This window comes from Arvicanthis niloticus, chromosome 1, assembly GCF_011762505.2.
Source record: "Arvicanthis niloticus isolate mArvNil1 chromosome 1, mArvNil1.pat.X, whole genome shotgun sequence".
NCBI classification, from domain to species: domain Eukaryota; kingdom Metazoa; phylum Chordata; class Mammalia; order Rodentia; family Muridae; genus Arvicanthis; species Arvicanthis niloticus.
The window spans coordinates 143,266,561-143,292,071 of NC_047658.1; the positions used below are offsets into that span (position 1 = coordinate 143,266,561).

Consider the following 25,511-nt stretch of genomic DNA (forward strand, 5'->3'; position numbering starts at 1 on the left):
TATTGGATTCATATGAGTGACAATATCATTGAATTCATATTTCTCTCTCAATATTTGTTAGAATGACCTGGGTTTTGGTGAGAATACTGAAGTCACCCACTATTATTGCATTGGGTTAAATCTATGATACCTGTACCTGGTGTGTATATGTTTAAATTATAATGTCCCCTTGATAGATTGCTCTCTTTTTTTTTTTTTTTCAGAATTCACACTTAAAAGATACTTAAAAAAAAAAAAAGAAAGAAAGAAAGAAATGAAAGAATTAACAGGCTGGTTTCTGTGACTGATATAAAATGATCTGCCCAGCTCAGGACATTACCAATAGTGGAAGAAAGGCTAACCATGCCCAGCCCTGTAGGAAAGGTTTATCTGGAATCGCACCACTTTGTGTGTTTAAGCATGAGTAGAATACAAGAGATTTTCTTCTGGCTGCTCAATGCTGCCTGGCAGAAAAAAAAAATGGTCCAGTGCTCACTTCTGCTTAGAGAAACACTCTTTGCTCTTATTGACATCAGGCTTGATGGTACCACTGCCAGGTTTCCAGCCAGCTGGGCACACTTCACCATGTTTGTCAGTGAACTGGAAGGCCTGGACTAGTCTCAGAATCTCATCCACAGAGGCCAACAGAAAGATCGTTTATTGTTATTTGGCAAAGGATACCTTTATCATCAATAATAAAGAGGCCCTCTGAAAGAGATACCTTCATCAGACTTTGAGATTCCATAATCCTAAGCAATGGTACGCTTAGGATTTGATATTAAGGGACTGTTCATGGGTCCCAATCCTCCTTGTTTCTTGGGTGTGTTAATCCATGCCAGATGACAGAAGTGAGAATCCACAGAAGCTCCAATCACTTACTTGGCAGTTGAGTTTCTTAAATTCTTCTTCTCTATCACTGAAAGCAATGATCTCTGTGGGACACACAGGTAAAGTCAAGAGGGTAAAGGAAGGACACAATGTATTTTCCTCTGTATTCGCTTAGGCTGATATCTTTGAATTGTCCATCTGGCATAACAGCTGTAGCTTTGAAGTTGGGAGCAAGATACCCAATTTTTGTATTTCCTGAAGACATCTTGCTATCAGCAGGGTGGAGCCATGGGTCTCTCAAACAGAATCAACTGTGAGAACACAGGAAGAGATCGCCCGATAGATTGCTCTCTTAACGAACACGAAGTGACTTTCTTTACATCCTTTGACTAAAAGTAGTTTGACGTCTATTCTTCAGACACTAGAATAGTGAAATCTTGTTCCCTCGTTCTATTTGCCCAGAGCACTTCCTCCCACCCTCTGAGGCTGAGATCGCTCCAAGTTTTGATGTCGGGGTGTGTTTCTTGGCAGTAACAAGTAGATCCGAACACTCCGGGATCCATTTTTCTCAGCAGTTACTTAACAGGACATGAGGAATCCAATCTACCAGCCTCTGTCTTTTAGGTGAAGAGAAGAGATCATTAATATTGGGAATCATTATTGAAAGGTCTATACTAACTACTGTCATTTTGTTGATTTTTGTAGTGTTTTATGTTTCCCTTGTCCTCAATTGCTTTATTATCGGCCTTGCATGGTTTATTCTCTTCTATAACATCATGGCCAAGTTTATATTTCTCTTCAGTCCAAAGGATTTCTTCAAGCTCCTTCTGTAGTGGCAGCTAGTGGTTATGACTTCCATTAGCCTGCTTTTATCATGGAAAGATTTTCTTCTTAATTATGCCATCATTTTCCTGGGCTTTTAGAGCTTAAAATACATCACTCCAAGTCCTCCTGGCTGGTTAGTTTTTTGTTGAAAAGCCAATTGTTGTTGTTCCAATGGGCCTGCCTTTCCATGCGACTTGCTGTTTCCCTTATAGCTTTCTGTATGCTTTCTTTGTCTATTTTGTGTTTTAACATGAAACTATAACATGAAGAAGTTATTTTTTTTGGTCTTACCTACTTAGTAATCTAAACGCTTCCCGTACGTGTGCATCTCTTACTTTAATTTGGTGGATTTTCTGGTAATTGTTTCACAAGGTGTATCAAAACAACACATTACATATCTTAAAATACATGGTTATCTATCAGCCTTGCCTCAATAAATTATCTTTCAATAGAACTGGAGAGTGAAAAGATGACTCTGGACAAACAGTATACCAGATGTGACCTCTTCCGTTCTATAGAACGGAAATAAGACTTTTCTACAACAGTACATGTTTAAATGGAACTCTAAAGAGAATAAAACTGCCAATCAGCTAAAAGTGCTTAGCACGATCTCTGGTACCCAGCAGTGCCCATTAACTTGCAGTTATTAAAATGCACCATAGCTCTCTAAGTCCTTTTATATGTTTCTCATTTTTTCTTCACAACACCCATCCAAGGGTAAGAAAATTAACTCAGAGAGTAGTTTTGGCAAAGCCATATAAACTAGTTAAAATGGCAAAAGATTGAACTAAAGTCAATTTTTTGCAGCTCATTATTTCCAATGTACGGAGTTAAAATCCATAGGCATCTTTTCTAACTCCGAACAAGGAAGTTCAGTGATTTATAACGGTTGTCAGATTTTCAGAACTATAACATGGATATCATTAAGATAATTTACTCAACTAGAATCATAACAACAAGTTTATGTTTAACTGACTGAATGGTTTGGAGTAAGTTAAGATGAAATTTAAAAACTTGTGGAGTGTGTACATATGTGTGTACATGGAGTGTGTGTGTATATCTGTATGTGGGTGGAGTGTATATAGATGTGTGTTTGTGTGTTATGTGTGTATGAGGTATATATGTACTTGTGGAGTGTGTGTGGTAGTTTATATGTGTTTGTGAAGTGTGTGTGTGTTCATATACATGCATACACATGTTGAGCTGCTAAAGACTAAAACATATTTCATTGATCAGAATTAAATCACATGTTCATCACTAGCTAAAAGAAAGTCCAGAGAAGAAACCAGTTTTAACTGAGCATCGCTAACAAGACAAGAGGAAAAGGGAATAGCAATGGCTGCCATATTGATTTGTTTTGATGTCTTAAGCTACATTAGAATATTTATTTTTATAAATCTTGTAAATAGGCACATTCTGAGCAGGGTGTTTCTGATTTGTCATTTATTGTTTTATAGTTGTTTTTATCTCTTGTAAGTAAAAAACAAGTGTAAAGTTAGGTTTAAGATTTAAAAGTTATCAATATATACAGGTAAGACAATTAGAATTACACATGTGGTATTCAAGGAGAACTCTTTACTAGGTATGTGCAATAATATGTATATAGGTATACACAGTTACACACATGTACACACACACACATACACATCCCTTTAGGAGTGTCTAAAGAAAGTATCTGAAATCAACTTGAGAACTGATACAGCCATCTCAACATTTTCCGCTGTTAATGTTTTCAATTTAGATAATTTCTCCATCACATTAACAAATATAAGATGTAGTCAAATGTAGTTTGCTTTAGCCATAAATGCAAATGCCTATGAAAACGTACACTTCTTTAAAAGATATCCCAAAAGTGGGGAGTTTTAGATTCTTGGACTTGTCAGAGCCTTTAGATCTGTCTCCACTCCTTTGATGAAGGTTGGCTTGCCTACACTTGAAAGAAAAAGGCTAAATATGGAGCCCTTTAGACCAGACCCACAAACTTGGAGGAGCCCTTTCATAATTGAGATATCATCCTAGAACCAGAAGTCACACATAATTATTCAGATATGGAACCAACTTAGTAGGTGTTCTATGGAACAGTATAGATATGGGTCATTTTCAGCTTTATGAAAATTTATTTTGATAGCCTTGTTCTTACAATTGAGATGCTTAAGAAGCAATGCCAGGGTGGTGTATGCCAGTTATCACAGCGTTTGGGAAGCAGAGACAGGGAAATTAACATAAGTTTGATAATCAGGTTGGTCTTTGTAGTGAGTTCTAGAGCAGCTTGGGCTATGAAGCAAGACTTGTTTCTAAAACGAATTAATAAAATTTAAAATTAAAAAGCAGCAATAATAGGATCAAATCCTCTACACGAGTGTAACCTATCATGCAGAGTATTTTTCTAATTCCTCTTTGGGAACAGTATCAGGGTGCCTTTACAAGCCTCGTTACAGAAACATCTTGCTTTATTAATGTGAGCTTATTGAGTTACCTCAACAGCACAGTCCAGATAGTATGCTCCCTGCAGGCGGGGATTCAAGGGGTAATTAGACATGGTGCTTTCCCTCTTCTCCATGAATTTATTGTGGAACAAATAACCAAGACGCAATGTAGTCTATGAACGCCAAGTAAATATGTACAATATGTTCTGGGAGCAGAAAGGAAAAAAAAATGACTCTAATTAGGGCATTCTGAAAATCCTTCTTTGCAAAGAATTCAGGTGAATGCCAGAGCAGGGGGTTTGGATTTTTATTGCAAAGGCTTTGAAAGGCTATTGAGGTATTTTTTAAACAAAGGACTGGCAAAGAATTATATATATTTTAACAGGTCATTGTGGTGCCAATTAGAGTAGGTAAGAAGCTGAAGGTAAGACCCAAGGCAGAGCAAACACAAGCTTGAAGACCTTGAGGGCACTGAGGAGTCCATGACAAGGGGCATCCAGTTTAAAGGCACTAAGCTTGATCACCCAGCATTCCTCAGTCTTAGAACTATGCAACAATGTACAGTTTTTTAAAATTCCATTCTGTCTTTGTTCTGGTTTGCTGCACTACAGTCCTCCTAAACAGTTTTATACATTTGAAACAAACTCCAGTATTATACAGCTCACCCAAAAGTCCCACACACACAGGTGAAGATGGCCATTGCAAGTCAATCCATCTTCTGCTACGAAAAGGGCTTTGCCACTCTTCCAACTCTGTTCTTTCCATCCCTGCATCCTCGACCTCCATCCCTAAGTCATCACTAACCCGTTCTCCACTACCATTCATGTCTGTTTCATACACTTTTATTACACCTTCTTATATAACATATTTTGGTCATACTCTCTCCCCTGCTCCTTCTCCTCCCAGATCCGCCCCATCTTCTTACCCTGCACCCCAAACGTCACGTTCTCCTATTTTTTTTTCTTTCATGATTATCCCACCATTTAAAGCTGTCTAAAGAATGAGTTGCACAGGTTTAAAACAATCTCTGTGTACAGTTTTTGGCTTTTTTTTAAAATAAAAGTAAGAAATGCTATATCTTTGTGTGTGTGAAAACTGAAATCGTGAATGGGGTCTTATAGAACATCTCTAGTTAAACAGGACCCTTACTGCTTGTTTGCTTCATTTTGACAGCCAGTGTGATCTACTTTCTTCTGTAATACAATAGGTCAGATGCTTTTTTTCTCCAGAAAGTTACAATCATTGTGCCTGAGGAAGTATGCCAACATGGTTATAAGAAGTATATTTACCAACTTCACTGCTTCAGGACCAATTGGAATATGTAAAAGATGCTCTCCCTAAAAAGTGCATCCCAAGGTTGATGAGATGGCTCACTAGATTAAGGTGCTGGCTGCCCAGCTGCACACCCAAGCTCCATCCTCAAGGACTCACACCACAGAGTGAGAGAACTGACTCAGGCTGCCTTCGGACCTCCACATGTGCAACGTGGCACAACACGCAATAAATTAATGGGACAGAACCTTAAAAGTAAGACTGAAGCACAAATTTAAAGTAGACCACGTGATCATAATGATTGGTTAGGAACTGTTCTTAAATGCTCTTTCAGAACCAATTTTGCTGTTGTTCAGTACACTATTATTACTGTGTGTAATTAAAGGGGTGCTCTGTCAGTTAGACTTTCCATTGCCTTCCAACTCGATCTTTGACATTCCTCTTTGGAACTAACATCTCTAAATCCCATTTCTTTGTCCCTGCAACCCTGTTCCCCTTTAGGTCTTTCACCTTCCTAAATTCAGATGGAAAAACCTAATTAATCAAGTCCAGTTACATCCACTTCTTCCAAGGCTAATGAGTTTGTCCTTGACCATCACACTTGGTGTCGCTGCAAAGCATCTTCTGCATACCTTTATACAGAACTGTCAGAACTCTGTCTGACTTCCCCTCACCCCCAGATCCAGTGGACACAGGAAGTTTTTTGTGACAACTGCCTTACAAGTCTCTTAAGTTCCCCCAGAGTTATCATTCTAGCTTACCAAGAGCGCCCCCATCTACCTCCCCGTCCCCATTGGGGTCTTGTATGAGAAAGACTTTAGGTGGTAAATTGAGAAGCATGTATTTAGTAGGGAGTGGAAACAAATTCACCATGTTGCTTATCTTTTCTATATAGAACTCCCAGCAGAATAAACCAATTGCCTTGTTTCTGTTGGCTTGTCTCATCTGGAGCAGTAGAAATGAACATTTCTGACTTGCCAGTTTTTTGCCAATATCTAAATATTTTTGTTCTATTGAATGTGACTAGATGTACAGACACACTTTTATTTTGTCTCACACATGAAAAGTGAAAACATAAGGCATGCCATCCAACTCGTTTCTGATCCAAGTATTTTAATAGCAAATTACTAAATTTAGTTGAAGACAATAGGAAAGATAATTCACCACCATTTCAGAATTTATTCTACCAGTCTAGACACAGTAGCACTGTACATCTTGAATTGTATTTAAAATGAAGGGTTGGCTTTACAACGCTTGTTACCAGTTTTCAACATGCTGACCTGCTAAAAGAAAACAGATGTCTATGAGATAGTCCAGAAATTTAAGAAGAGAGGTCTAAAAACAAAAATTCAAGAAAAATGAGACACAAAAAGATGCTACAAAGTATGCCTACGTCATTTGGCTCTAAATATTATCAGAACTGAAACACCTGGCTACTTTATGATACTTATTCCACACCTTTTAATTAATAGAGAAATATTGGTGACCGCAATTATATTAAAACTACAAAGACTTCCCATAAATAAAAGCAAAATTTATCATTTGCAAAGCAATACGGTAGGCACTATCCTATTCACTTTATTGCTTGCTACAAATTCTGGGCTTGGAAAAACAGCTTCATGCCATGAAGAACTGTATTTATTTAGTTCTGCCGACTCTGAATTATATAAAATAACATTCTCCAAATCCCCCTTGAGTTTGTTTCGGAGATATTCTTGCTTCTTGTATTTGGAGCTGAGTATTCTTGGATTAGGATATTCACTTCACCATGAATAAAATAACGAAGTCTTGACTAAAAATCTGAAGACCTCAGTGTCGAGAAATTCTCTATTTTTAGTAAGTGGTACAGTGAATACTTCCTCCCTCCCTTCTCCTCCATCAGCAGGTGTCTCTGCCATTCCAGCAGACTGATAAAAGGAGGGGGCGAGGAGAAAGGAAATTGTCTACGTCGTTGGGTGGTGGAGGTGGGGATATTTTAACATCACGATTTAAAGTAATACAGCTTTTAACGTCCTTATCCGGAATTTATTACGCGGTTTATTACGGATTACTCAGCAGTTTGGATGTGTCCATCTGTAACTTATAAACGGAAGGGGACAAGGGATTAGAGGGAACGAAGGATGGGGGGAAAGAGAGCAAAATGTAGGCGCGTGGGCACGGAAGGGAGAGGCGGACTTGGCAGTCATGAGGGACCGCGGCTCAGAAATGGAAAGTGTGGCCTGGCCGTCCTGCCCTGGAGTGTGTGTGGGAGGGGAGCACGGTGTCGCATTGTCCTCTCCCGACCCTAAGCGCTTCTCCCGAGGGATGGGGCCATGAGAGGACGTGCGTGCGGGGAACGGGTTAGTCATTAGGGTGCTCAGGTAGGCAGTCTCCCCGGCACTGGAGGTCACGCAGACAGGGGAAGGTCACGGGGCAGACGCGACCCCGAGTCTGCTTTCTGAGCGCTGAGGAGTTCAAAGGTCAAAGGCCACCAGCCGGGTCAAAGGTCCCGGGGTCACTCCAGGTGAAGGGAAAGCTAGGGTTGGTATCAGCGTCTCATCCTTCACAGGCCTGTCGCCCTCCTAAGTCGTGGCCCTCCCACGACCACCCGCAACCAACATGGCGGCCGGGCGCCCCCCCCCCACCTCCCGCCCCGCTCCGTTTCCTCAGCGGTCCCCGCGCGTGACGCGGGGTCGCGGCCTGAGCCCCGGACGACCCGCGGGAGCCTAGAGCGGCCGAGGGCGCGAGCGGGGCCGGCGGAGGCTGGCGGCCGGCCTAGGGCGCGCGCTGTGGGCCGCGAGCACGCGCGCCGACATCCGGGCGCGCGCTCGCGCGCGGGGGCGGAGCGGCGGCGGCGGTTGGAAGGAGCCCTCTCGCGGCCGCGGCAGCAGCAGCGCCAAACCCCGGCTGCAGTCCGGCTGCCGCCGCCGCCGCCTCGCGCCTCAGCCGTCCGGGCCAGACATGAGTGAGGCGGCTCGGGATCCCTCGCCCGGAGCGCCGCCGGCCGTGGCCGCGGCCGCCTCTGAGGAGAGGAAGGGGAAAGAGCCGGAGCGCGAGAAGCTGCCGCCCATCGTGACGGCCGGCGCAGCCGCGGTAGGTGCGGCGGGGGCCGGGGGGCGCCCGGGCGGCGGGCGAAGGCGGCCTGGAGAGGGGACACTGGGGAAGTCGCGCCTCGAGGGCAAGGGCCACCACTTGGGACCCGCGCCTTCCACGCTCCGGGAGTGCGGTCCTCTCTCTGCCTGATGCTGGGTGTTTGCTGGTTTTCGGGGGGTGGGGGGTGGGGGGTGGGGGGTCTGGCTCCGGACTTTGTCCAGAGGGTCGGCATCCTCTCTTGGACGAGCATCGGTGTCATTTGGGCGGCAGTGAGGTTTTCGCAGGGAAAACCTGCCAGTGGGAGCCGAGGCAGCGCTTCCTTCGCTTTTGCGGTCCTTTCTTCCCTCAGATTGAACAGTCTCTGAGGCGAGTTTCCGCCTAATTCTGACCTTTCCGTTCCTATCGAGGTAGTGGGAGGCAGATGCATCCCTGGATGCTTTTATTTATTTATTTATTTTTTCATATGGTACTGGCATGTGACTTGAAGAAGAGAGGCTTTTTCTTCTTTTAAAACTCGGTTCTCTAAGCTTAACCCGGGTAATTTCCCAACTGGATTTTGCAAGGGTTATTTGGAAGGCGCTCTCAGCCTTCAAACTCCATACTGCCAAATGATGTCATGGGACATCATCCCCTCTCTCCCTCCTCCCTGTTTGTACTTAGTGGTTGTGAGTCTGGTTGCTTTATAATTAACCTCTGGTTTTGACATTTTTATTTGACCTACTATTTAAATACTTTGGGCAAGTTTGCTTTCATGTATTTAAAGATTATGACTTGTCAGTGCATCTGCGTGACAAAATAGTAAAAGTTTAGGGAATCTTATACATTTTAAAAATTTCTACTTGCAATTAGTTTCTAGAAGCCGCCCTCCTAAATGACTAAGAACTTACTAAAATAGCTCACTCTTCTTCATAAAGTATTAGTATCAGAATAATGTTATGATTTGGTAGGTTTTTCAAAAATGTCTGAAGCCTGTAATAACTGGAAATTGTTAAAGACAACTCTTTTATCCTAAGTCAGTGCAGCAAATTGTGGACAGCAATGACACATTTAAAAGCATAGCTACAACTGATTGGTAAATTGCAGCTGTAGTTAGGGATTATCTTGGAAGATGCTTTGAAGCAATTTGTCATTCATATTATAGTCTGTTAGTGCCCAGGGTTTTCAGAGCTTATTATGTAGGGCTTCTTAATGTCAATGTGGTTTGTTTGTTTCAAGTCTGTGTATGTGTCTAGTGTGTGCATACGTGTGGGTGTGTGTATATGAGTATGGAAGTTAGGGGAGACCTCTGGTGTCAGTCCTCACCCCCCCCCCCCCCCCCCCCCCCGCTTCCAGCAGTTTTTCCTAAGGTGGTTATTAAAGAGGAAAATGTATCTGCTTTTAGAAGCAATTTTATGAATGTGTTTAGTTTCTAACGGCAAGTACCTTTCCCCCAAATTATTTATATATAATAAAAATATATTATATAATAACATTTATTATTTATTATTTATATGTAATTTCAAAGTAACTGAAAGAAAGGTTTGGAACTTATAGAAGCTGATAGAGTGGATGGATGTCTAACATTTGTTATCTGAAACCCATAGGTCTTAGTAATTTCAAGTTTTTCAGATTTTAAGAAAGTAATCCTTTTAAGTATCATCACATGTAATACCTACAGTGAAGTCCTGGCCATTTTTCCAGCATCAGTAGTATTTAAAACTGCAGACAGTGTATTGTCTGTTCTGATAAGTAGAATGAGGTTAAAAAAAACTGTTACTTGCCTTATACCATTTCAAGTCACATTCCCATTTTTGTTACCAAATGAATTGCAAAGACGTGTTTTTCAGGATTGTGGACTAGTCAAAAAGACTATAGTTTAAGAATTTTTAAAATCTTTAAGTAAACATTGAGGATAAAAACCAGTTTGGAATAGAAAACTTGGGATTTTGAGGCAGTTTCTGGTGGTGTCTTAAAATGTCTTTCAACATTGATACTGCTGGATTTTTCAATGGAACTTTTAAGAGAACAATGCAAGTGTGTGTTTGTGTTTTTCAAGAGGATTTTCTGAGCTGAAATTTTGAGGCATCACAATAAAAGGCTTAAGAAAAAAATATGCTGACATCTGAAGATCAGGAAAGCCAGGGTATCTGGGATGATTGACTTCTCCAGTGGACTGGAGAAGGCTTGGTGGAATATGGTGGAAGGGGAAAGACAGTTTATGGCCTCCTGGTTTATTTTCAGACTCTGGAGGGCTTAAGCAGAAGTCAAGGTTTGTTTAGTATCTTAATTGACATCAGTAACTTTGAGGCGTCTTTTAGGGATTTTTCCTTCTTGCCCAAATTAATAGCTCCATCTTTTCAACTTGAGTTTATATTTCAATTCAAGTGGCCTTGTAATTATGGCTTTTTCAGAAAATTAGTGTGCCATGGTTATGACGGTGTGGAAACCAGTAAGAGTGACAGCTTACTAAAATGAAGAGGAGGCCAGATTATGCTGATTCTAAATAAGGTCAAAAATTTAAGCTATATTCTGAATGTTTAAAGAGGGGTGCCAGGATGAGAGAGAATGCTAGAAACTGATAGATTCTGATACTGCCTCTATGCCAAGTTCTATTCAGAAGATTCCTGACACAGGTCCCAAACGATACTGACCATAGAGTTACTTTGGTGTAGGATGTTGAGGTCTTGACTCACTTCCCACCCTAAGACACCAGTTTTCAATCTTTGATGCACAATAAAATCAACTGGGAAACACTATGACTGCCCAAATGCAAGCTTTTTAAAACAGAATTTTTGAGAATGAAGACATATTTTTCTTTTAATTCCTTGGTTTAACTAAGAATGAACACTAATGCTGTATGTACTGAATTAAAAGCCATGAGCACAGCTCAGCAATCTGTGTTTTAAAACTACACCCTCATCCCAAATCTGTTTAGGAATAGCTGTTAAAGTGGTTCTAAGAAAGATGGAGGCGGGGTTACTGAAAGGGGCTGTTGAAGTGGCTTAGTGAGAGATGCTCAGGAAGCCTGGGATTATGGGAATCAGACAGACTGAATTCACCTAGACTGGCCAATTGAAATGGAGACAAATATGTAAATTAGCTAGTGATTTAATACAAAGATTAGAAAAACATGGTAAATAAAGAAGAAAATACACAAAGGAGAAGCAGAATTAACTGTGGCAAGTAGGGATGGATTTTATTGCTTCCTTCAGTATTTATTGTGCTGACCAGGAGAGATTAGATTCTCAATGGAATAAGATATACCAAGGAATAAGATAGATTCAAAAAACATAAATTTTATATAAACTAGAAGGTGAAAAATCAGTTTAAACTATGTGTGTGCACATGGGTGAGTGTGTATGTATGTGTGTGCATGGGTATTTTGCTGAGGATCAAACTCAGGGATTTGTGCACATACATTCTACCACTGAGCTACATCTCCATCCCTAGTTTAGAATTCAAAGGGAAGTTTGCCCACAAGTAGAAGATTAGGAACTGTGTTAAGTAGGTAGGAGACGAGTTTGAGGGAAAACACAAGGTGTATGCAGAGGACAAGAGTTTGTGTTTTGTATAAATGGGCTTGCTGGAACCTGTGGACCATGATGGAACTACCAGTCACTGAACATATGTTTTGCCTAGCTTTGCATTAACTGGGATAGAAAACCCAGACACGGCTTAACTAGGATGTCCTACCTCAGGTGATTCAGGGCTAATGGGTAAAGAACAGATCAGTATGTAAAAGCCACAATAATTCTAATGTCCCTAGTTACATGGAACCAGTTCCACTTTAAGTGGAAACTTAAAAATTTGAAAACATTTAGCGGAAAGGGAAAATCGGCTTTCTGTTTAATTGGCAAAATGTTCAGGGGGGTGATGTAGTATGTTTTTGTTGGGATGTGTTATATTGTATGTACATGTCTATGGACCTGAGTCTTTATGGAGTTTGTACATTGTTTAGAAAAGATGGTTGGTAAAACCTTATTTCTTTTTGTTAATTGATCTCAATAAAAGCCCACTGGAACTTAAAAAAAAAAAAAAGCCACAATAAGCTACAGAAACAGTGAAGAAAGGCCTTGAAATAAAGTAATTATTTAAGCTGGCTGGCCATTGAAGGAATGATAGGATCTGAATGAGCAAAAGAAAATATGTAAAGTAAACAGTGGGGTTAATAACTTGAGAGGCCTTAAAAGGAAAAATAAATTAGAAAACAATACAACAAGCCCAACAGAAACATGCTGGGGACTTGTGGGAGGTATGTAAGGATACATGGGGGCTGGAGAAGGTTGGACATTTCCCCTGTGGTTAATGGGAAGCCTTTGGAATTCCTTGAATAGAGGACCAACATAACAAAATTGCTGGTAGTATGTAGTTAAACTGGAGGAAGTAGTAGAAAGAAAGTGAAGGAAGGAGGGTTGTGGTTGATGTTTGAGATGATGAGCACATCGATTGGAGTGTTGACCACAGGATAAACTGTACAGAGTAGAAGAACCCACACAGTGTAGAACCTAGGTAACAGGAATGGAAGAAGGATTAATACAGGGGAAAAAAGACTTAGTTTCAGAAAAGGTTTCTGAGGAGGAAGAGGAGGAGAATGGAAGGGAGAAGAAGGCAGAAAAAGGAAGAGGAGAAAGAAGAGGAGGAGGAGGCATATTAAAAAATAGTGCAGCCAATAAAATTTTTTTAAAAAAGTGTGTGTGTGTGTGTGTGTGTGTGTGTGTGTGTGCGTGCATGTGCGCACGTGCTTACCTAAACTCTACACAGCTTAGCATTTTGAACAGTCTTATATGTAACCTTTTGTGCCTTTTGACTATTATATTCTAAATGAGGTGATGTAGGAAGAGAATGAAAAAATGATGGTGAATATATCTTACATAATTTAATAAACTAAAGACTTTTTTTGAAAATACATATGACCTGGCTTAGTGGTCCATGCTTCCAGCCTAGCACTTTTGAGGGATCTTCATCTCTTGAAATGTAGGACAGTCAGGGCTACATAATAAATCAGTCTGTCAATCAATCAATCAATCAATCAATCAGTCTGTCTGTCTCTCTCTCAAAAAAGTATATATATATATATATATATATATATATATATATATATATATAACTGTTGAATACATATCCTGCACTATGCATTTTTCATGTGTCATGTATCATTTAGTCAGTTAATACAATTAACAACAATCACACAACAACCCAGTGTATAGATTATTATCCCATTTTCTGGGACTGATGTTTGAGTCAGATTGCTTGTATATTACCAAAGGGTAAAATGATACTGAAGTACAAAGGTTGTTTTAAAATCTGTTCTTTCTCCTATTCTGGGCTCTCTATGTCCCTCTCTGGTGGCAAGATGTGGCACAAAGAGCCTCCACCTAAAGCAGTAATCCCAATATGGAAAAGAGGATGTGGTCCAGCAACTTACTAGTTCAAACTTTTTCCAAAGGTAGGAATACTATGTCAAATAAATACATTCTTGAATATATGATCACTTGGTTCTAATATTATGAATATGTAGTTAAATTCTATATAAAACAAAGTAATCTGATAAAGTAAAAATAACCTCTTAAAGAGAGATTAAAATAGTACTTAAAGAGTTTTCAGTTAAGAAAAGAAAGCTGGTAGCTATAAATACATATTCTGGATGTCTAATTTTGAGTGGATCATAAAGTCTCTCAATTTTTTTTTTTTTTTTGGCTGCAAGGCCAGAATGCACATCTGCTCCTTCTCCCATATGTTTAATTCAGGATTTAGAACACAAATAATTTGACAATAATATTTAACATTTGGAGAAAAAAACGTGCTTATAAATTGCGAACTAGAGGATGTCCCCAAAATGTCAGTTGTGAGACCACTTTGCTATTTCTTAGTCTATAAAATGAGGAAAACAATAGTAATACCTACCTCACATAATAGATATGAAATTTAAAATCATACACATTGAAAGCTACATGTGTAGTGAGAAATTGTAAGTCAGCTAGCCCTTGCTATTCCTATTATTTTGGCACTTTTCTTACCAGCCTTCTGTATCAAGTCTCAAGCTCAGAATCTGTTGCCTTTATCCATCCATCCATCTCTTTCCAGTCTACACAGAATTAAGGGATGCCTTGCACTCTGAACTCTTCAATGTAAGAATTCAGATGAATTTCTTTTTGAAGAAGAAAAATATCTTCATAAGGGATATAGCTTAGTGTTACCAAAATTAGCAACTTCTGTGTGTGTTGCATTTTAAAATTAACTTGCTTATTTTTAGAGTTGAGAAGAAAAAGATCAACAGTGGATGAATAGGAAGTGGGTGGAGCTGAGAAGGCTCTGGGAAGCTTTGGTTTCTGTTTTTCACCTACTTTTTTCTAGCATTACAGTTGTATGTATGGATAAAATTTTTGTTTTAAAATATTTTTGTGTTTTTTATTTTTATTATTTTATGTGCGTGCTTTTGTGCACCATTTGTGTGCTTGCCTCCATGTGGTGGTAGGAATAGAACCTGGGTCTTTTATAAGAACAACCAGTGCCCTTTGACCATTGAGTCAACTCTCCAGCCCTGGATAAAATGTTTTATGGTGAGCCTTTTCTAAATAACTAGTTTTTACATTGATACGCCAACATTAAGACAGATCAGCGTGACATAGTTGAAATATTGTTTAGGATGAATATGGTTGTGCTGGGGATGTAATCAATGGTCGAGTACTTTCCTAGCATGCACAAAATCATGTTCATCCGCAGTACCAGGAGGGCAGGTGTGGGGAATCGCAGACTGGAATGAATATAGTTGAATGTATGCTTTAAATATAAAATTTATTGAAATTTTACTAATGCTGAATTGAAAAATTATTCTTGAAGTTGTTATAAGAGGTGCAATAAAATTAACTTGGTATTAATTCATGTTTTTATTAAAGAACATCATGATTCTTAATAATTAGTTGTAGAATTGTGACCTTATTCTGAAAGTAGTGTTTGGGTCTAGAGAGACAGCTCAGTGGTTAAGAGCACTTATTGCTCTTCCAGAGGATTGAAATGCGTTTCCCAGCATCCATGTCGGATGGCTCACAACTGCCTATGACTCCAGCTCCAGAGGATCTATCTGATGCTCTCATCTTGCCTTTGTATACCTGCACAAATGTGCACATACCTATGCACAGACATACACACAAACATAAAGCCTAAAAGTATTTTGCTGCTGCTTCAGTGTGTGTGTGTGTGTGTGTGTGTGTGTGTGTGTTGTGAAGCAAATGAATAAATCTCAGAGACCATCTTAACTTCCTGATAGTCAGTGAACACTCACTGAAGCTCAGTGCTTCAGTACTAATACCTATGGGGGTCAGTTATCAGTTGTCTCTAGATTAATTGCATTGTGACCTTTATAGTGGGAAATAATGTTATTTTGGGCTTAGAGTTTTGTTAAGAAAAAAGTAAACTATTTTTAGTGAGCCTTGTGCTAAGTAAGCAATAATAAGAATTATTTCAAAGAATGTTATCTTTATTCTTATCTTTAAAAAGTATCTTTAAAAGGATACTTTTAAAGTATCCTTTAAAAGATAGGGTTCATACTAAAATTCTACTTGGTGCTGGTGTTCTTTAGCTTAGGAAGAATGTTTACAACTTAAGAGTAACTGACTCCACATTTTAAAGGAAGATTGTAAAATGAGTACTTTCAATGTAGCATCTTAGCTGTGGGAAAAGAACATAAAGAGAGAACATATCTTTGCCTGGTTTCAAGACCTGAAATAGTACTTTTACAGACTCCAAATACACTTCAGGTCTTATGTCTCATATGATCTTGATTGGTAACTAGGAGAGGGTTTTTTGTTTGTTTGTTTGTTTGTTTGTTTTGACAAAGCAAGAGATCTTAAGGATTGCTTATTTTAACTTAAAGCATAAAGACACTACTTATTTGACATAATAGCATTTACTGAATACCTCAGGAAATTATTTACTCTTCTGTAAAAGTAGTTTTTATACCCATCATAGGAATAGGTAATCTACCCTGATTTCTTGAGGCTTAAGATTGGATTTTGTAGACCTCTAGAAATTAAATGAAAGATATTTTATTTCAGAGACTATAAGATAGGGGGAAGATGTTACCATATTACAGCATTGTGTAATGGAACAGAGGCACTTATACCTCCATCAAGTATTGTGTTAGAGTGTAAACAGAAGTGTCTATCACTAAGGCAGTTTTGGGAAGATGGAAAAAAATCAAAGTGTACTAAAATTTTGAATACAACAGAAGTTGGCACTTTATACTGATTAATGAAACCTGAATACCCCCTCTTTGGGGTATAAAAGAAAAATATGATTTAAGAAATTAGAAATTTGACTCAGATACTGTTCCTCAAGGAATTTTGAAAGTGATAATTCAAATATTCAAAGAAAATGAGGTTGAAAATATGATTATATGTTAATGTGAGTGGAACAGATATTCTAAATATTTGTGTATTTAACTTTTTAAGATTAATATTATAATCTTACATATTACCTACATATTCATATGGTCAGAAAACTATGGAGGCCCTTGTGAGGTATTAGCAAAATAAAATTTATTGTAATTACTACATAAAACTTTGCTGCTCCTTGAAATATTGAATTTCTAATAAATTCATGGGCAATCTCTGTCCAGAGAATGAATTCTATTACTTAGTACACTAGGTTGAAGTGTTTTGAGTATGTTTTTCTCTCAATGAGCTGTTAAAGTTCAGTTCCCTGCCCCCTTCAACCCCCGGTTCTTTGTGCTTCAATCTGTAACAGCTGCTTGAGTATCCTCCTACTGTCTATTCTTCAACACATACAGCCCACTGTTTGCAGGCTGGCCATATTCCAAGATTCATCTCTAGTATTCAACTGTAGAACTCCATATAAGACAACTGAAAACCCTGCAAGTCAGTTATAGCCTTCAGGTTTTGGTCTCTATCACCTGCTACCCACCACCTCTACCACTTTAGCCAAGTTTCTTGGCAGTTCTTGTCACTGCCTTCATTCTCTAGCTTCCCATTCATTTGTCAATTCTGAATCATATTTGTCAATATTTCTGCCATTCCATTCCACTGAATCTGTTTGTAGATTTTGTAGTAAATCATTGAGATAGACATGCTCTCTATTGTTTCACATTCTTGAATCTTTATAACTCTCTTAGTTTTCTTTTAAATTATCTTATGGGGATAGGTTTTACATATGCATGAATGTCTGTGCACCATGTGTTTGCCTGGTGTCTATGGAGGCCAGAAGAGGGTGTCAGATCCCTTGGAACTGGAGTTAGAGATGGCTGTAAGCTGCCATGTGGGTGCTAGAAATCAATACTGGTTCTTTGGAAGAGCAGTCAGTGCTCTTAACTACTGAACCATGTCTCCAGCTCTCCCACTTAGTTTTTAACACATTACTTTCTGGATTTTTTTTTTTCTCTTTCGTCACTTATTCTTTACTTCCTATAGTATCTCACATATGGTTTTACCCTTATTTTGCTCATTGTTTTATACAAAGCCCCATTAGAAAATGCCAGTTAATTTATCATGTAAAACATGTTTGCTACTGAGCCTTGGCACCTTGTCTAGTTACTCACAAAGATGTTCTTCCAATAAGCCCTCTGACAGAGTGAGGTGCCAAGCTATCTTTTGAAATTTGAAGCATTGTACATTGCATTTCTTGTATAACTTATTGGACAGTTTCTTCATCCTCATTGTGCATCAGACTTAGAGTGGAAACAGTGCTTGCCAGTTGTTCTTGGTTAGCCAGTCTACCATCTTTTAGTCACTGTTTCAACTATATATCAGTTCAGGTTTCATTTCTTGAAATTGGATTGATTTAGCTCCCAACACTGTTTCTCTCTTTAGCAGTTGCATAGCAATTAACCAAATTAATTATTTTAGTATTATTTCAAAATCTCACAAGTGAACTAAACAGTGTTCCTGGAGGCTTTGTTTTTGTTAAGACAAGGTAAAGGAAGGGAGAAGGGAAAAAAAAAAACCAGAAGTCTTTCCTAAATTGTTAGGATATTGGAAGTCTCCTTAATGTGTTTTGTTTCTTGTATGTTTATTAATTTCCTCTGATTAGTTGAGTTGCTCCTAAAGTTATTAAGTATCATTCAATATCAATAAAAGTATAGCCACAAAGAATAGTCATTAAAATTGGCAGTATATTATATTTAACATATTCCCACCTGTCAAGCTCCTGTATTGATGGCTACTATATAGTTAGAGATTCTGTGATATAGTAACTTACAGATAGACTTGATACTCACTAGAGTGGAGTTTGATTTCATGGTCTGTGAACTTGAGAACGAGTGGCATTTCAAGTTCCTCATCTGTACAATGAAGTGTAAGTATTGTTCTAGTCTGCTTTTCTATCACTGTGATAAACTCCATAAACAAGTTGGGGGAGGAAAGGGTTTGTTTTATCTTTTTTAAAATTTTTTTAATTTTTATTGGATATTTTATTTACATTTCAGATGTTATCCCTTACCCCATTCTCCCCCCCCCACCCCCACCCAGGAACCCCCTATCCTATTCCCTTCCTCCTGCTTCTATGAAGATGTGCCCCCACCCCCAACTCCCACCTCTCCACCCTCAAATTCACCCACACTGGGCATCCAGCCTTCATGAGACCAAGAATCTCCTCTCCCACCCATGCCCGACAAGGCCATCCTCCCCTACATATACAGCTGGAGCCATGGGTCCCTCCCTATGTGCTCCAAGGCTGGTGGTTTAAAAGACCCTGGAACTCTGGTTGGTTGGTATTATTGTTCTCCCCATGGGGTCAGTAACCCTTTCAGCTCCTTCAATCTTCTCTCTAACTCCTCCATTGGGAACCCCTTGATCAGTTCAATGATCAAGCTGTGAACATCTGCCTCTGTATATGTCAGACTCTTAGCAGACCTCTAAGGAGACAGCTAGATCAGGCTCCTGTCAGCATGCACATCCTGACATCCACATCAGTGTCTACCTTTGGTGACTGCACATAGGATGGATACCCAGGTGAAACAGTCTCCTGATGACCCCTCCTTCAGTTTCTCTCCCACACTTTGTCTCCATATTTGCTCCCTTGAGTATTTTGTTACTCCTTCTAAGAAGGACTGAAGCACCCACACTTAGGTCTTTCTTCTTCATGAGAGTCATGTGGTCTGTTGAGTTGCATCTTGAGTATTGTGAGCTTCTGAGCTAATACCCAATTATCAGTGAGTGAATACCATTTGTGTTCTTTTGTGATTGGGTTACCTCACTCAGGATGTTATTTTCTAGTTCCATCCATTTACCTAAGAATTTCTCAAATTCATTGTTTTTAATAGCTGAGTAATACTCCATTTTCTGTATCCATTCCTCTGTTTAAGGACATCTGGATTCTTTCTGTCTTCTGGTTATTATAAATAAGGCTGCTATGAATATGGTGGAGCATATATCCTTGTTATATGTTGGAGCATCTTCTGGGTATATGCCCAGGAGTGGTATAGCTGGGTCCTCAGGTAATGTTATGTCCAATTTTCTGAGGAACCACTAGACTGATTTCCAGAGTGGTTGTACCAGCTTGCAATCCCACCAACAATGGAGAAGTGTTCCTTTTTCTCCACATCCTCGCCAGTATCTACTATCACCTGAGTTTTTGATCTTAGCCATTCTGACTAGTGTGAGGTGGTATCTCAGGGTTGTTTTGATTTGCATTTCCCTGATGACTAAGGATGCTGAACATTTCTTTAGGTGCTTCTTGGCCATTCGAGTTTCCTCAGTTGAGAATTCTTTGTTTAGCTCTGTATCCCATTTTTAATAGGGTTATTTGGTTGTCTGGAGTCTAAGTTCTTTGTATATATTGAATATTAGCCCTCTATTGGATGTGGGATTGGTAAAGATCTTTGCCCAATTTGTTGGTTGTTTTGTCGTATTGACAGTGTCCTTTGCCTTACAGAAGCTTTGCAATTTTATGAGGTCCCATTTGTCAATTCTTGATCTTAGAGCATAAGCCATTGGTGTTCTGTTCAGGAAGTTTTGCCCTGTGCCCAAGTGTTGAAGGTTCTTCCCCACCTTCTCTTCTATTAGTTTCAATATATCTGCTTTTATGTGAAGATCCTTTATCCATTTGGACTTGAACTTTGTACAAGGAGATAAGAATGGATCCATTTGCTTTCTCAACAATAAAAGAACTTCTGGGGGAATCACTATGCCTGACTTCAAACTATAGCATAGAGCAATAGTGATAAAAACTGCATGGTATTGGTACAGAGACAGGGAGGAAGATCAATGGAATAGAATTGAAGAAATGAACCCACACACCTATGGTCACTTGATCTTTGACAAAGGAGCTAAAACTGTCCAGTGGAAAAAGGACAGCTTTTTCAACAAATGGTGCTGGTTCAACTGGAAGTTTGTTTTATCTTATAGCCCATCATCAATGGAAACCGAAGTTAGGAACAGAAGACAGGAAGTATGAGCAGAAACTATGGAGGAACTGTCTTACTGGCTTGTTCCCAGGCTCATGTTCAGCTTTTTTCCTTATACAGCTCAATCCCTCCTGCCTAGGGATAGTACTCCTCACAGTAGGCCAAGCCCTCCTGCATCACTTAGCAATCAAGAAAATGCATCATAGGTGTGCTCATAGTCCAGTCTGATGGAGGCAGTACTTCAATTGAAGTTCTCTTTTCCACATGTGTCAAGTTGGCAACCAAGATTAGCCACCACAAGCACCTATATCATAAGAATGTTTTAATGTAGTAAAGTATCAAATATAATGGTAGGGGTATAACAACCACTCAACAAATGATTTGTTCTAGTATGTTGTTATAACAGAAATAAGTTTTTGAGTGAGTAATTATTCTTTTGTAGTTCTAACCTTTGATATGTATGTCTGTGATTCTGAGACTTCTGATTCCTTTCCCATATTAAAATTATTAATTAAAAGACTATATTTTCAGTTACATAATCTATTCAACTTCTGTGTATATATGTAGATGTTTATATGTCTGTGTACATGTGTGTAGAAGTGGCCCTGCTGTTCTTGCTACACTTCCTCATTTGTTCTCCATGTAGAAAAGGTCTCCCCTCACCACTTAGCTAGACCAGCCAATCACCTGGGTATCTGGATACAACCTCCAGTCCTCATGCTTATGCATCAAGCACTTTACCAACTGAGGCATCTTCTCAGCCTAGATACGTTGAACTTTTATAGACAGTGTTATCTCCACTAAATCTAACACACAAATATTAACTTGAGATTCACTGAGCTGCAAAAACAAATAACAATAGCAAAGTCAATGAGTAGCCAAAGATATTGCACATAAGGAAATTGCATCTATGTACTTGTGGAGATATAGCCTTCAGATTCTCAATGTCTCATTTCATTTTGGGTGAAGCCTATGTGCATGTGTGTGCATATTTTTGTGTGTTCAGGTATATATTTGTGTGCAAGTTCAAGGTGTTTACATGTATACACATGCAGTGGAAGTCAGTGGACAGCTTTTGAGGGACTTTCTCCAAATACTTTCCACCTTTGTGTTTTTAAGGCAGCATCTCTCTCAACTGACCTGAAGTCTGGCCAATAAATTCCAGAGACCTGCCTGTGTCCACCTCCTCAATGCTAGGATTAAAAGCATGTACTACCATGCCTGGTTTTTAAAAATGTGGGTTCTGAGATTGGTTCTGAGGTATGGTTGAGCCATCTCCTCAGCCCAGCTATTACCTTTCTGTTACTTGTTAGCTGCTTACTTTTGTGACTCTCAGGTGATTCCACTGTCCTTACCTGTGAAATAGGAATTAACTGATTTTCAAAAGTCACGTAAATCCAGACACGTTGAAATACTATGTGTATAGTATCTGAAATTCATTTTCTTTTAATACTAATAACTTTTTTAAAAGGTGTATTTATTTAATACTTTTAAAAGATTTATTTTTTATAGTTATGAATACACTGTAGCTGTCTACAGACACCAGAAGAGAGCATTGGATCTCATTACAGATGGTTGTGAGCCACCATGTGGTTGCTGGGAATTGAACTCAGGTCCTCTGGAACAGCAGTTAGTGTTCTTAACTCCCAAGCCATCTCTCCAACCCCCAATACTAATAATCTTTAAAAAACAAAACAAAACAAAACACAATAGATTTAGGGCCTTGCACAAGTTATGCCAAGCCTGTGATGAATAAAGACTCTCTAGTGCAGCATAATGGACCCATATGATGACAGTGACTTTCTCTGGAATAGTTTAAATACATTGCAAGATTTAGCAAGAGTGATTGGCTTTACAGAAAAATAAAACACAGAAAGAACAGAGTCATTATGAACTGTTGTTTCAGTTACCCAGCCCAGTTTCAGTGTTGAAAAGCTCTAAAAGCTTTGTTAGTGTATATAACCTGTGGGTCAAAAGTGGCTCTGCTTTATGTAATCCATCACTCTAGACCCAAGCTCATGAACAAACCATAACCCCAGCTCTTAGCATCTGTCATTGTTACAGTGCTGGAAAACACAGGAGCTGGGATTTCCACACCAATCTTAAATGTGTCATCACTTCTTTGCAGAACTGATAGATGTGATTTCTACCTCTAGCCTATCAGAGTTAATTAGATGACTCTGTAAAAGGGGAAAAAAATTGGAGAGAACACATGAATATTTGGTGAGCAAAAAATATATCTGCTCTATTATGTATGAATTGGTTCTAAAAGAGTAAATGGAATCAATCTGGTGAATAAATAAAGAAGTGAAGAAGAACCTCTTTATTTACTATGAAAGTAAAACTACCTTTAGATTAAAAAGTAGATGTTGGGCTGAAAGATGCCTCACTGGTTAAAGGTGCTTGCCACTGACATTGCTGACCTGAGGTCAGTCACCAGAATCTCCATGGTAGAAGGAGAGTGCAGATTCTCTGGGGTTGCCCTCTGACCTCCACTTATGCAGCATGGCACACATTTACATAGGCATGCGCACATGTACACACAATGTAAGCAAAATACATTAAGAAGTTAACTACTTTTCTCAAGATTCTGGGAACTGAAAAGTGGGGTTTGGTGGTATAGATCTATGATCCCAGCATTGGAGAAGCTGAGACGGGTGTTCAAGGCCGTGCTAAGCTTTGGAACAAGTTTTAAGCCAGCAGGGATATATAGAGGCCTTGTCTCAAGTTCTGGTACATCAATTCAAAAAAAAAAATCTAAGAACTAAGAAAAGCCCTAAAGTCAGCACTGCAGCTTAATTTTTATCTTATTTTTTATAATTTATATTTATTTTTACAAAATACAGATTAATTAAATGTTTTAGGAATTTTTCAAGATGTTGAGGATGAAAATATGTTAATGGATAGTTTCTTCTTTAGCATATTCCATGGTCTGTACCTAGGGATCCCTTATATGGTTAGCATTTTTTTTTTTAAATCCTGGTATACCAACAATTTAATTATAATGCTTTGGAAAAAATCAGCACTAAATGATTTATCATTTTAGATGCATTTTTAAAGTTGAATCATGTCACTGTAAGTACTTTAGTAAATCAGCTTATAACTCATAAATTATTAAATCATTGGATTATAAAAGCAGTATTATCTAAATATCTAATTAAGGTGGTTAACATTGGTGGACTACGTACTGTGTACAAGAAGCAGTGTTAACTATTTTATGAGTAGACTTTGTTAAACCTCATAATAACTAATAGGCATATTGTTGCCATCCCCTTTGCAAACCTTACCAGTATATAAGTAGTCAGATGATTGCTGTGGCTCTTTGATGCTTAAGATAATTTGGCCAGTTGCATATATAACAGTTTCATCGTCTTTCTGTCATAAAATCTAAATCTTTAAAACACTTTGTTTTTTAGGGGTTGGACAGAGGATCCAAGGGCCAGATTTCCACTTTTAGCAGCTTTGTTTCAACTGTTACTCAGAAGAAAGAAGCCGCTGAAAATAGAAGCTCACCTGCCCATCTTGCTCTCCCTAATATCAGGAATGGTAATACTCTGTGTGTCTTGGCTAAAAGTATATTATAGTGGTAAACTACTTAAAATATATTTTAATTATTTAGCATTTTGGGGGTAAGTTTATTACAAAAGAGAGAAATAAGCTATGTAAATATTTCTTTATATAGCTTATTTTATTATAGAAAATTTATAAATTGCTTACATTCCTTCCAAATAGCTTTCCCTGTGAAAACACAAAACAAATCTTTGAAATTTGGAATGCCCCCATACTCTAGCCAAATAACTTATATGATAAATTAGTGCTATAAAAATGTTCTTTTTGGCAGTGCATACTAAGTGCATACTACTGTACAGTTTTAGAGGTTAGAGCCATAGAACTTTATTTCTGGACCTCTACCTTCAATAACGTCTTTCTTCCTTTGATTTATTTATACCTACACCCTCACATATGCGTCCCATCCCATATATGTCCTATCCCAGAGAGGTATGAGTTTTTATAGTTCCACAACACAGTAAAACAAAAATACAATTGTGACAGCTTTATAGAAATAAAGAAAATTAGCCTACTATTAGGAGATGAGTTATATATAATGATTTCTATTTAGACATATCAACTGGATAATAACATATAATTTAGAAAGACTATTTCATTGTATCCTCACAATAATCAAAATCTTATATTTATTTTCTATTGCTGCATAATGAATTGTCACAATCTCGTGGCTTTAAACCAACACTCAGGTACTCACTCAAAGTTCTTTAGGTCTGAAGTCTGGATGGATGTTGCTAGGTTCTGTATACTTAGAACCCTACAATGTTGAAATCAAGATGTTGTTTGGGCTGGACTCTGCACAAATATTCTTCTCCAACCCCCTTCAGATTACTGACAAAATTGATTTTTGTAAGATTGATATGCCATCGCCTTTCCTGACTGTCATATTGACATACACAGTTCCTTCCCATGTGTCTTCTTACTGGTTCTCAATAATATCAAAGCTATTCTTTCAAGGCCAGCAATAGGGTCCTTTTCTTGAATTTTTTTCTTCTTTCTTTTTAATTATTATTCTTTAAATTTTTTTTATAGTCCAGTCGTTATCCCTGTCCTGGTCCATCCCCTGACTGTTCCTCATCCCATTCCTTCTCCCTCCAACCCTCAGCCCAGTCTCCAAGAGGATATCCCACCCCCACCCCTACCCCATCAGACCTCCCCACTCTCTGAGTCCTCAAGTCTCTCAAGGGTTAGGTGCATCTTCTCTC

The 25,511-nt window shown here is 38.7% G+C and overlaps 1 protein-coding gene and 1 pseudogene across 6 annotated transcripts in view; one reads left to right on the plus strand and one right to left on the minus strand.

Annotated features, from left to right (window-relative positions):
* Window positions 1-471: 471 nt before the first annotated feature.
* LOC117722892 (peroxiredoxin-1 pseudogene) lies at window positions 472-1,072 on the minus strand (annotated as a pseudogene).
* A 7,073-nt stretch (window positions 1,073-8,145) lies between these two features.
* Window positions 8,146-25,511, plus strand: part of Hectd2 (HECT domain E3 ubiquitin protein ligase 2) — a 64,375-nt gene continuing 47,009 nt past the window's right edge. For 4 of the 6 annotated variants that reach the window (XR_013106225.1, XR_013106226.1, XR_013106227.1 and 1 more), the window contains exons 1-2: window positions 8,161-8,402; window positions 24,156-24,285. Coding sequence is in view for 3 of the 6 variants with exons in the window: in XM_076919621.1 (XP_076775736.1) it covers window positions 8,271-8,402; window positions 24,156-24,285 (262 nt within the window). In the remaining 3 variants the exon portion in view is untranslated. Of the gene's footprint in view, window positions 8,403-24,155; window positions 24,286-25,511 lie in introns of all 6 variants that reach the window. The other 2 variants (XM_034486467.2, XM_034486471.2) reach the window with 1 other exon arrangement.